The following is a 12,602-nucleotide window of genomic DNA, read 5'->3' as shown; positions in this document are numbered from 1 at the left end:
AACATGCATTAGTCACCATGACAACAATAAATTGGAGCACACATAGATACAACGCTTCTGCCTGAAAAATCAGTAATTTTCTCCCTGTAAGAATTGTAAATGTTCTGTGGACCAGCCAAATCTTCTTTATTTATGTACATTTTAATTCCTAGAGCAAGAGAAACTTTTCTTAGCTCCTTGTATCTTTGGCTTTTGAAATAATGGAAGCAGGTTCATGGCATACTTACATTTTAAAAGCTTCTAAAGCTCAGTAGCCAAAACAGCCCCTCTCTGAGAGAGATACTCCAAGGAAGCAGTCATATGGCACAAATTAGGAGAAATCTAGAGTTCCTCTGATATACTCTGCTGAATGACAGGCTGTCGCCCTTACCATGCTGCAGCACAGATCACCAGATTTGCTCTCACGTGCACAGCACACGTGACTGTCACAGAAGTGATGAAAATTCAGAGCAGCATCAGTATTACCTCTAATTCCCCAAAAGTGCCTCTGCAAACATGGCGTGTTCCCCAGCTAGGCAAAGCCTATAGGTTAACACAGAAAGGGCAGCACAACACATTGTGGGGGTGAAACTGTGCAAACCGAGCTGTTTACACGGTTTCTCGCTTTGGAAAAGTGAGCAAATGAAATATTGTGAAGAGAAGTCAAAGCTCCCCCTGAGCAAGACTGCTGCTGGCAATACCCCCATCCTGTATGTACACCATACAGCCAACATATGCTAGCCACATGGCACGATACATGAATGCACGCACACATAATCCCAAAAGAGGGCGGACAAGTTACAAACTTTTTTTGTCATTTCAGTGACATGACACCCGTAGATAACACCACGGCAACAGACTGTACATCCATAGAGTGACAACATAGCCATTTATCACTGTATCTTACATTATGAACCTGATGAATCGATGAGAAAGGATATCCTGCATTCTGGTTGGTCCAGATCTCACAGACCGAGGACTGCTAATATAAACAGAAAACTACATCTCATCTTGTAAATATTAATGCACTGCAACTGCCAAAAGGCAAGAATAATTAAGAAAAGGCTTGCAACAATATCAAAGAAGGAAATAAAACAGCTGTTAAAAGTAGTTTTTTATTTATTTGATGACAAAATATTTTTGGACTGACTGGAAGGAAACAAAGCTTATTCAGAGACTTTAGAAGAGGTTTCAGACTGTGAGTACAAGGAAACAATTTAGTCAGAAGTGCTGGTGATGTAAGGAGATAAAGTTATGTAGGCATAAACAGAAAATGCAGAGCGCAGAAGAAATACTGGTTACTTTCAGGTTTTGGTAGGGAAGAAGTTTGAAGTTAACATCCCAATTAAGTTTTGAGATCTGAGCCTCCTTCTGTTGGAAACTTTCACAGGGAGAGAGGAAGAGAAAAATTTGGCAATACAGTCAACAGGAAAAACAAGTTTTCTTTGTAGCAATTACCAGAAAAGAACGCATTGCAGCTAAGTGAAGCAGTTGCCCAACACCGCCTTCCAAAAACAGTTCCTTTGCATACAGAGATACAGATTAGTATTACCTTTGGCACTGACCATGACCCTGCTGTACAAATGAAAGGTTTCAGTCCACCTTCTACATTATAGTACAGATAGTCCGTAGTAGCGAAGCCAAGTAAGCATACTGTAGCATCTCTAGCAAAAGCAACAGAACTTGGCAAGCAGAGCCAGCATCTTTTACATATTTCCTTGTTTGGGCACTCATCAAGAAAGCATCTGTGACACCTCAGCAAAAGCTAAGATAACATTTTACAGTAGCCAGGCAACTAAAACAAAGCATCAGATGTAGGATCTGCCCACAGTATCTTCGGCAGGCAGCAAACAAAGGCAATAAACACACTTGAAAAATGCAACTGCCACATCCACAATAGATAGCAATTAATATCAGTTATTTAACAACAGCAAGAATGTGCATTCCCAGTTCTTAGCAGCAGCAGCAGGATTTTAGCACCGATGCTCAAAGAAGTGCAACTGTTTTTAAAAATATGGCTCTTGCTCTTACCTTTTGTAGCCTGAAACCTAGCTGCTTGGGGAGTGACAGACTAGGTTATCACCTTGTTACTGTCAGGGCAGGCTGGTATCCTCTGGACTGACTACTGAGCGCTGCCAGACAGGCTGGTGGCAGCCTAATGTTGTTAATCGTCCCTTATTTCCTTCATGATCTGTAATGGATGAGCATGCATCCCTTCCTACAGCTTCAGTTAATTCTTACACTTTCCCCTATCTGGTTAATTTCTTCTCCCTCATTTTGTTTTTGAAGTTATTTGCTTCTTCATGATGTGCAGGGCTCATTTTGATAGCATTAGCTAATAAAAACTTTGACTTTGGCTCACAGTCTTCTATCTCATCCTCTGCAACTTGCTACAAAACAGTCCTCCTCCATGTGACGAACACCTACTCTCAGTGCAAGACCAGCAGCAACCACTCCTCTGCTGTGCCATTATTAGAACATTGCACTAGTTGGCACTAATGACCCTTTTTTCTGTATGTCAAGCAAACTGACTTCTGGATGTTCTGATCATGCCCATGGATGTGACGCCTATTTTTGTTTGCCTGGGGCAGGGGGCAGGATTCCTGAATGGGAGTCCATGGCAGGAGATTGTGCCTCTGCTTTTCAAGAGAAGAGTAAAAGAGAACAAATTTCCATGCCAGGTGCAGCATCCCCAAGCATCTGGTAATCAGGAAAACATAATGTAGTGCTATTTGGACACACTTGCTGTGGTCCTGAAAGGAGTAAGGTAAGGCAGCACGATAACGTGTGTTACAGATATTTTAGTTCTCCCCAGTGCTGGCACACAGTTGCTGTAATGCTATCATATTATACAGCTGGTGCTCACCATCTTGATATTCTGGAGAAAAAGGCGTATCCTTAAATCCTGCCCCTTCCAAGGACTAGCCTTTAGGGAGTAGTGTGGTGCCTCAGGTGAATCAGCTGGTGTCCTGGTTTCGGATGGAACAGAGTTATTTTTCTTCCTAGTAGCTGGTGCAGTGCTGTGTTTTGGCTTTAGTCTGAGAACAATGCTGAAAACACACTGATGTTTTAGTTGTTGTTAAATAGCACTTACTCTGATCAAGGACTTTTCAGTCTCATGCTCTGCCAGTGAGGAGGGGCACACGAGAAGCTGGGAGGGAGCACAGCTAGGACACCCAACCTGAACTAGCTAAACGGATATTCCATACCACAGCATGTCATGCTCAATATATAGACTAGGTAGAGTTACTCGGAAGGGCCAGGCTGCTTTTCAGGTCAGGCTGGGTATCAGTCAGTGTGTGGTGAGTGATTGTATTGTGCATCACTTGGGTTTCCTGAATTTTCTTTTTTCTAGGTTGCTCCCTTATTATTATTACCAGTATTGCTGTTAGCGGTATTATTTCTATTATCATTATATTTTACTTTGTTTCAATTATTAAACTGTTCTAATCTCAAACCATAGGGTTTACATTCTTCAATTCTCCACCTCATCCCACCTAGGGGGAAAGGAGAAGGGGTGGGCAAATGGCTGTGTGGTACTGAGTTGTCAGCTGGGTTTAAACCATGACAGCCAAGAGACAATGCCTGTCCCAGCACAGCAGAGGTGTGCAGGGCTCTCCTAGCAGAGTGCCGGGGCTGCTGCTACTGACAGCGATGCTGCAACAGCAGCCCTACCGTGCTGCAGCACCTAACGTATAAATACACTGGATACATCGGTCAGCTGCTTTGGTGCTAACTCAGGAACAGGTTATGTGACACTGCAGTAAACATGTATGCAAGCTTTAAGTTGCTTCATTTAAAAGGAGGGCAGGGAATCAGTCCTTCCTCATACATGCCAATGGTACCCACACTGTCCCTGCCCCCCCAGCTCATCTTCTCCTAAACATAAACTCAGGGGCTAGAGTACTCACCCAAAAACTGTGAGGTCTCGATGGCCTCTGAGGGAATTCATACCTATCTATTTCACCTTCCTCTTTCACAGGTTAAAGCAGCAGAAGACAGGCTGTCTTCAACTCCTTTTATAAATGCAGTCCTAATTTTTGTTTTTAATTCTTTGGAGAAAGAAGAGTGCATAAAAGCAGATGTTTGGAGTACTCACCTGTGAGAGACAAGTTCTGGTTCCAGGTGTCTGCTCCAAGGACTGTTAAGTGAACTGCCCCCATCACACAGGCCTACCTCCAGAGTTATTTGGAGGATCAAGGCTTAAGCTAAATCATCCTTAAATATAGGTGACTTGATTTATTAAATCAATAATAAATCAAGTGAACCAGCAGAGACTGAGAATTTCTTGCAACTGTATGAGTGCCCAGTCACAAGGGCAGCAGTGCAAAACTCCTTAGTTCTGCACTCATTAATGTTTGAATGACTAAGGTACTGAAATGCAGTACAGAAGGAACATTAATTTTATAGAAGGTAATGAATTCAAATTCAGAAACCAACCTTTTCCTTGCACCACTGTAAAAATATTTAGCATTTACTAGATACATATTTTATGTCTTCAAAGTGCTAACACTTTTTAATGAATTATGAAATCCTCAGGAGAATTACTTAAAGTTGCATACCCGTGTGCTGAAGAGGAAAAAAACAGGGAAAGGAAAAAGGTTAAGTGAGTATCTGAGGCCAGTAAATAGGCAGTAGGAGGGAGAATGGGGATTAAGCTTCAAACACTCATAATATTGAGCTCCCAAAACATATGCCCTCAAAGAAAAGGAAAAGAATTCAATCTGTGCCTGCACTTCCACCGTAATAAACACAAATACGCTTGGGCACTTGGTATTAAGTGACACAGAGGTTCTATGAAAAAGAGTTTAACAAAAAACATTTTCCCAGGTATTATGGTAAATAGCATCAAAAAAATGGCATCAGCTATTGCCTGATTAGTATCAAACATGCATTTATACTTCCCAAAAGATAAATGCTTGCAAGTAATATCACAGCAAGATCCTGCTATCATGATACTGTTCCTGTGATAACTACAGATGTCCCATGCATGAAGGATTTTGATGGCTTTAAATTGACAGAGGGTAGAGTTAAATTAGACATTAGGAAAAAATTGTTTACTGTGAGGGCGACGAGACACTGGCATAGGTTGCCCAGAGAAGTTGTAGCTGCCCCATCCCGGGAAGCATTCAAGGTTACATGGGGCTTTGAGCAACCTGGTCTAGTGGAAGGTGTCCCTGCCCATGGCAGGAGGGCTGGAACTAGATGTTCTTTAAGGTCCCTTCCAACCTCAACCATTCTATGATTCCCCCATCTAATCACCATGGGACACAACTCTGATGGGCAGGAGGGGCAAAGAAAGGGGGGAAAGAAATGGCTTGCAGTGCACAGCTCCTGCCATCTGCTACCCATGATACAGGTGGGTGGTTAACAGTATGAGAGGGAGGGAGGTGAAGCTCTGTATTACCTGCTTCCCTCTCATCCATCTCCCTTCTCTTCCCACAGTTCTGACATAGTCTCCCAATCACTTTATGACTGTCTTTAAAAAGAATTGTTTAAGGACATTTACACTTCTCTTGTTTATTTAACTTAACCTACTTGACTTCAAGAAAACATTCATGTAAGAATATTCTTACTGTTCTGGCTAATTTCCATCATGACAGAAGACAATATGGTTTAATTACTTCAGACACTTACAGTGAACTCAGTAGCCAATCATGCTACAAAGTGCTTGCACATTTCCACCTGCTTCAAGTCTTTCTAATCACTCATATGTTTACTGGAAAAGCTCTAGAACAGTACATACACAGGTCTTCAAGGTTGTGGGCTATGTTGGAGACAACCTGGTGTTTCATAAAGTGAATCAGGGAAGACTTGGTTCATAATCTGAAGACAGAATAACTGTACTGAAAGTGATCACAAACCAGTAAGAGTAATCATGGAAATTACATATTTTCTAGGGAGAGGAAAGCAATACCTGGACAGCATATGCATAAGAAGCTGGGTGAAAGGCAGTCCTGATGTATTCAGCACACCTCACTGAACTCACTGGCACTTCAGGAGATGTTAATGATTTACCTAAGCTAGGAGCAATTAGCCTCAGAAAGTCACAGAACATAATGAAAGGACCAAAGAGGGGCTAAAAGAATGTTTAAGATAGGAGAAAAGCAAGATTCAGAAGATTATAGCCAGCCTAACCACAGGGACCAGCAAGTTATTAAAAATATTTAGAAACCCAGTCACCATCCCCTGGTCCTTGTGGCCTATGAAGCCTTCTGATATTGGCCACCTGAAATAAACACTTTGGAATATGTGCATGTGTGTATATATCTGTAACTATGTATATCTTTCCGAGAATCACAAAGAAAGAGCATAATATTGCCTAACGTGTTAACTGAGACAGCTTCTATGGGCCAAGGGAAATTCAAGATGTTCATAATGAGGTTGTTCAGTATGAATCATCTCAGATCGAATTTCCATCCTTTGTTGGAAAACTGGATGACTAAATCAGCAGCAGCAAGGAGAAGCACAGCAGGACTTGAACACTGACTATGTGACTCCTGATGCAGCAACACATGACATGCCCCATATACAAACTAGCCTGAATCAAAATGCACAAGAAGTTGAAGTGAACAGTTAGAGAATAACTATCAGTATTTAAGCACACCTGGACTGGAACAAGCTGAGGAGATCTGAAATGACCTGCTCCATGCCATGGCTTGGAAGAGTGCTCAGGCTCTCTAGGCAGGATCCAGAAGTGAGAGATTTTTAAGAATGGGTTAAGAACTGAAAATGGATTTGATGAACTACATAAACCAGTCAGATGAAATTCAGTAAGCTAAGAGTATTCCTTGGAATTGTAAGACTTTTACACAAGTAAAATAGCAAATAAATTAGCAGAACAATTTAAGAGGGAGGTGGGGAGAGGACACAAGAAGATCTGGAAGTTTTAGTATACTTCAACTTGAACATAGCAGTCCTGCAAAAGGATAAGTAAATAAATCACAGGATAATTCAGGCTGCAAGGGAGCAAGTTTCCATTCTAACCCCAGCTTGAAGCAGGAGCAGCTGTGAGATGGGATCAGGTTGCTCAGGGCTTCATCCAGTCAGATCTTGAAAACCTCCAAGATCGAGACTGGACAGCCTCTGTGAGCAACCTGTTCTGCTACTTGCCTGTCCTCCTGGGGAAGAAGTTTCTCTTGGCATCCAGTCAGTGCCTCTCCTCTTTCAGTTCAGTATGCAAAGATGCCTCTTCTCCTGCCAGCCCTGGTCACCCAGCCTCTCCTTAGAGGGCTGATGATCCAGCCCCCAGCCATCTTGGGTGGTCCTTTGCTAAATTGCCCTCTCCTAAATAAAAACTCCCAGGTATTTAATAAAAGCAGCATATTCTAACACATGGGAAGGAATCTTTCTGCCATATGGGGCAGCTACCAGTGAGGTCTCATACAGGGCAGCATCCAGTATTAGCAACAGCACTGCAAAAAGGATGGAGGCAGACTGAGGGAATCCAGGAGGCAGTAACAATAACCAGAAGCCTAGAAACCACCAGGGCTTGGAGCTGGTTACAGGGTCCCAATGGTCTGTTCACCTCTGAGCTGGTCTGAGTAGACACTGTTGGAGACTTCTGTTGCTTTCTCCACCTCTCCTTAGAACGGCTGCCCTCTCTTGCACTTCCATGTTGCAGAGCTGGTGCACAGGGAGAACAGGAGCTGCTGAACATAACCACTTGGCTTATTCCCCCACTGCCTCATCTTCTGTGTCTCACCACTGGGCTGAGCCTTGGGAAATCGCTCACGCCTCTTGGTGCTGCATCTCCAGTGAGGCACAGGAGGGAAAGAGAGAAATAGCAGCAAACCCCACTCCCTCTGATGCACATTACCTAACTAGCTAGCTGTAATTCAGTCTAGCTTCAGAAATTTGGATCAAATCCCAGAAATATCACTCTTGGCATGCTGAACAATCTTTAAAGGTGTAACAGCTGAAAGAAACAAATGAAAACCGGATGAATGGGGCTGTCTGGCCCCTTCTGTAATCGTCACTCCAAATGTTTTAGGACCGTGGGAGAGCAGTTGTACTGTCTCAATGGCTGCTGCTTCCCTGAATGTTCCCAAAGCTCTGGGGAGAGCTTGCCTTACCAGCAGGAATGATCACAGATCCTCCTCTGAAACCAAGATCCTTAGAGACAAAGAGTGAAATTTGAAATCAGTATTTCTTTTAGAGAAGCAGAAACCAGAAATACCACTTCTTATTACAATAAGTACATTGGTATATTACTTTGCTTCTCCCGAAAATACTTTACATGAAGATTTCCAGAAAATCACTGTCCATCTTGGCATGGCTTCGTTGAAGGCAGGCAGTGGCATGAGCAGTGACACCCCTCTCCATGTCAATGCATCCAGCAAGGTTTCACAAGAACGTGCATGCCATGGCAAGCACACCCCATGAAGGGAGATGACTGGCCCAGGACCACAGTGAGCCTGCAAAGACTGTCTCTTCCAGCCCATGGCAGGGCAAGAAGCAAAGCCTCATCCCACACCAGCGTCAGTGCTCAAGGTCCCATGCACCTCCACCTCCTGCTCCATGCAGGGCCATGATTTGCACATTTTTCTCTAAAGAGAAAAGACTAATAACACAGCTGTGCTTCTCTCTCAAACAGCTGACACCTTCCTTAATGCAATGGCCATCTTTTCTTACAGGCAGGCAGTTCTCATTTGATTTTGATTCAGCAACCAGGAGCCAAGTTCCCGCTTGGGGAGGATGGACTAAGGATCTTCCAAGTGGCTTGCTAAGGCTACAGCTGCCCTGCTGAGCTCCTGCAGGTGCAGTTTACAGCTGCAGCTCTGGCCCCATGTCCCCTGCTGAGCAGCCAAGTTGCTTGGGATGGACATCACCTCTTCTGCTGGTGCTGCCAGCTACAAGTGCACCCCAGGCTTTTAGCCCTGGACAGACAGTACAAACTTCTAGACAAATACCACCAGTAAAGATGATGAGACTTTGGTCCCTGAATATTAGGTAATACACCTACATTTTAGCTCCCCAAACCCCCACAGCAACAAAAAAAATGGCTTATTCAGAAGAGCACACTAAAGTCTAAGTACTTTTTTCCAGCAGCTAAAAAATATCAATGTTAGATATTAAAATTCAGCTTTAATACAATCTTTCCAATGTAGGGCTTCTTGTTCACAAGACTGAGTGTGAAAAACAGTAAATTAATAAAGAACATCTGTCCCCATCTTGAAGGAACATCTGTTCTCTTCTTGGTGTAGTATTTATGGCTTCAGTTTGGATCATTAACACCAAATATAGAAGCAACTCCGTTAGTTCCATATGCTGAAGCAGCATGTAGGTATGATTAACATCACAAAACTTTATTTCTAAATGCTAGCTTCTATAACATTCTAAAAAAAAAAAAAAAAAGTATTTTTCTGTTCAGGCAGAAATTACTTAGATTTTTCACAGTGTCTTTATCAGTTTACTTGTCCATTAAATACACAGTACAAAATGGTTTTACAGATGAAAGTTTGCTGAAATTTACAGCTCAAGATACAGCCCTCTATGCCATTAGTATCTATATGAATTAATAAGACAACTGTCAGTAACATCTATACTATGCAATAGAGTTACGTACTTTTGATGTCAAATTAAAGGTTGTCATAGTTCAGTCATCTTTCTGTATTAAAAATAAAATGCACATAAAATATGAACCTTAGAGGATTTTGTCTGGATTTTACAAACTTGTCTTTAAAAGGGCTGTCTATTCATCCTCACAATAGATACTGCTTTATGCTTATAAAGAATGGAAGTAAGAAACCTTAGAAAATAATCTAGACAACTGTATTTTTGCATTTATTCCTTCTTAAATCTACTAGTAAAAGATTCTGTTATTTCATCGGTAATTTCAACCCTTGATAAAACCCATTCTTCATTGCTTCTTAGATAATCTCATTTTACATACCAATATTCTGAGGGTCATATTTTCCTTCATTTGCTGTGATCTTTAAATCCTTCCAAAGTAGAGAAGGAGACAAAAAATAAAAAAAAATTTAAAAAATATCCAAACAGGAAACAAGCAAATAAGAAAATGCCATACTGTGGTTAAAAGTTAAAAGAACTCAAGGTGGGTCCTAGGAGACAGGAGTTTTGGTTTTGGCTATGTCAAATTTAGTGACATTTCAGCCAGCCTGCAACATCCCTGTACCTCAGTTTTCTTAGCTGCAAAATGGAAAACGTGATTTTAAATCATATAGACCCACACTGCACTGGAAATATGAATGCATTAGTGTCCGTGAAGTATTTGGAAGATATTAATGAGTTGAAGGTATTACTTCAGAAAGCATCAAAATTATTTCTTTTTTTTTTAATGAATCAGCCTTTGCTAATTCTGTCTCTTGCTTTTATTACACTTTTCCTCTATTGTAGATAAAGATCTGTATCCTCTAGTACTAACTCTGTTTAAACAATTGTCTCCTGCATATCAATCCTAATCCTGCCATGAAAAATTATCTCATGAAATAATGTTACAAGGCAGAATACAAACAATCAGGATAGCTTTACTTCAAACTTACTACCCAGTCATTAAAATCTTACATTTAAGCTATCTTGTGTTGCAGGGAAAAAAAAACAAAACCAAAACAAACAAAAAAGAAGAAAAACCAGCAGTGAGAGCCCTCAGACCAAGGGAGCAAAGAACCCAGAAAGGCTTTCAAAATTAAGCCTGGGTTCAGCATCTCTGGGAAAGAACTCCTCTTGACAGCCTTTGTGAATAACTTCTCCAGCTCTCTGACATCTTAGAGGATCTCTTCCTTTCATCACAGCCCACTAGGGTGCCACCCATATGGGCCATGACTAGGTTTATCCTACCAGACAGCTTACTCTGACTCATTACCAGTGTCTTCTCCCACAGGCAGGCACAGCCTGGAGCTTTTCCCAGAGCCCTAAAGAGGCGCATGGGGAGAGCATGTGTCAGCATCCGGGTGATGCCTAACCCAGCTCTGCTCCTGCGCTGGCCAGCGTGGGCAGAGGTGTTTCCTGCATCTCTCTGCCCATCAGCCACAGGGAGGATGCTTCTGTCCCTTGCTCCTGGTCAGGGTGCAGTGCTCTGAACACCACAGCAATAGGCCTTATGGACCACAGTGGCTACAAGCACCTTAGGTCACTGGCTGGGACAATAAACAGCAACAGCTTCAGGGCTGGCAGTCTGGGATATGCTTGCTGCTAGTACCTAAAGTTTCTCTACTGGCTGGAGAATTACAAATCCTAAAGACCTGACATTTTATTTTTTTTATTAATGTATTTTAATGAACTTATCTATGCTTCCTTTTAACCTCCAAAGCTCTTCCCCACAAATATATTTCCCCCACCTTCCATGATTTCAGGGGTAAATGAAGAACCCAATACCTTTAGTGGGACTCCTGCTACTGATTTTGGTTTCAAAGTCCTCAGTCTTTGCCTATATGAATTCAGTTCTATTTAAAAGGATTAGGTAATCTTAAGAGTTACCTCTGCTATTTTAAACTACGCTAATTTGATCATATTATTCTATGGTTTAGAGGTTCAGAATCAAACATCTACAGTCAAAGATGACTCAGACTACTCAATCCTTTCTGGATTTCTTTTTTCTCTTTTGGAAAAGAAACCCTTTCACAACCTTCTTTATCACCTTTTTGGCAGTTCTGATTTATCCAACCAGATATCAGAGACTTTCAAAGTTGTATGACCACCTGGAGAATTGGACGACCAAACCTATTTCAGTGGGGAATCTAAACTGGTTACATGTACTGCTTACATTAGGACTTTCCCCTCTTATGCCACAAACAGTCTGCCAGTGAATGAAGGTACATACTAGCCTTGAGACAAAACCACTCACATTAAGTACATTTAAATCAGTGCTTCCTCCAGGAAACCAAGTGTTGTATTATTTACAAGCAGATTTTATTATGGTTAAGAGAACTGTTTAAACCCATTTAGCAGATCAGACGAAAACAGATTTAAACTGATGTGCTCATTGTTGTAACAAACACTAGTTAGTATCTGATACAAAGATCAACATGCTTGATGATTTCCACATAAAAAGTTTAGTGAAAACACAGGCTGTAGTAAAGACAGAAACATCAGATCTCACCATTTTCTCAAAATATCTTCAGATTTTAGATTTTAAATTGAGGCTAAAATAGTATTACCTTAACATTTCTAAAATAAAATAAAGTTCATGAAAGCAATACCATGAATAAACTCTCAATACCATGCTGCCTCTCTCTTCAAGGCCATAACAGTACTCAGTAATATCATCATCAAGAACACACCTAAGACCCTTTGAGAAAATCACAGCATCAGAAATATCTTTATGCACGTCTCTCTACTGCAGCATCCAGTAAACATGCAGATTCATACAATGGCATGCAAACAGCCTAGCAAAGAAATGGTTGGACAAAGAATAATTTCAAAGCAATTCCAATAATCCCTTTAGATCATTCTGTTTGTGAGAAGTATTCTACTGGAAAGCTGGACTAGTATCTCCTCAGAAGTTACGGTTGATCTGACTTAAGCCAAAGGAACCTGCAAACTGCAAGGAGGAAGTTGCTAGATAAAATCCCATGGAACTGAAGGCTCAGGATAACAATCAGTTGGATCTCCTTTATTTTCCAGAAACCATTATTTTACCTTTAATTTCGAAGGGTCTTTGG

General features: G+C 41.5%; 1 protein-coding gene across 10 annotated transcripts in view; it reads right to left on the bottom strand.

Annotated features, from left to right (window-relative positions):
- The window catches only part of LOC133269865 (ankyrin repeat and sterile alpha motif domain-containing protein 1B-like), a 90,050-nt gene that overhangs the window by 31,470 nt on the left and 45,978 nt on the right, over positions 1 to 12,602 (bottom strand). For 6 of the 10 annotated variants that reach the window (XM_061454534.1, XM_061454530.1, XM_061454527.1 and 3 more), the window contains exon 4: positions 887 to 961. The exons of 2 other annotated variants lie outside the window; for them this stretch is intronic. In XM_061454534.1, coding sequence (XP_061310518.1) covers positions 887 to 961 — 75 coding nt within the window. The remainder of the gene's footprint in view (positions 1 to 886; positions 962 to 12,602) is intronic. 2 more of the 10 variants (XM_061454536.1, XM_061454529.1) reach the window with 1 other exon arrangement.

Source organism: Pezoporus flaviventris, unplaced genomic scaffold (genome assembly GCF_033815535.1).
Source record: "Pezoporus flaviventris isolate CSIRO_AGI_PZ_B2104156 unplaced genomic scaffold, CSIRO_AGI_Pfla_v1 ptg000016l, whole genome shotgun sequence".
In the NCBI taxonomy this organism is placed as follows: Eukaryota; Metazoa; Chordata; class Aves; order Psittaciformes; family Psittacidae; genus Pezoporus; species Pezoporus flaviventris.
Note: the sequence above shows the minus strand (reverse complement) of the source record. Positions and strands in the feature narration are given on the sequence as shown.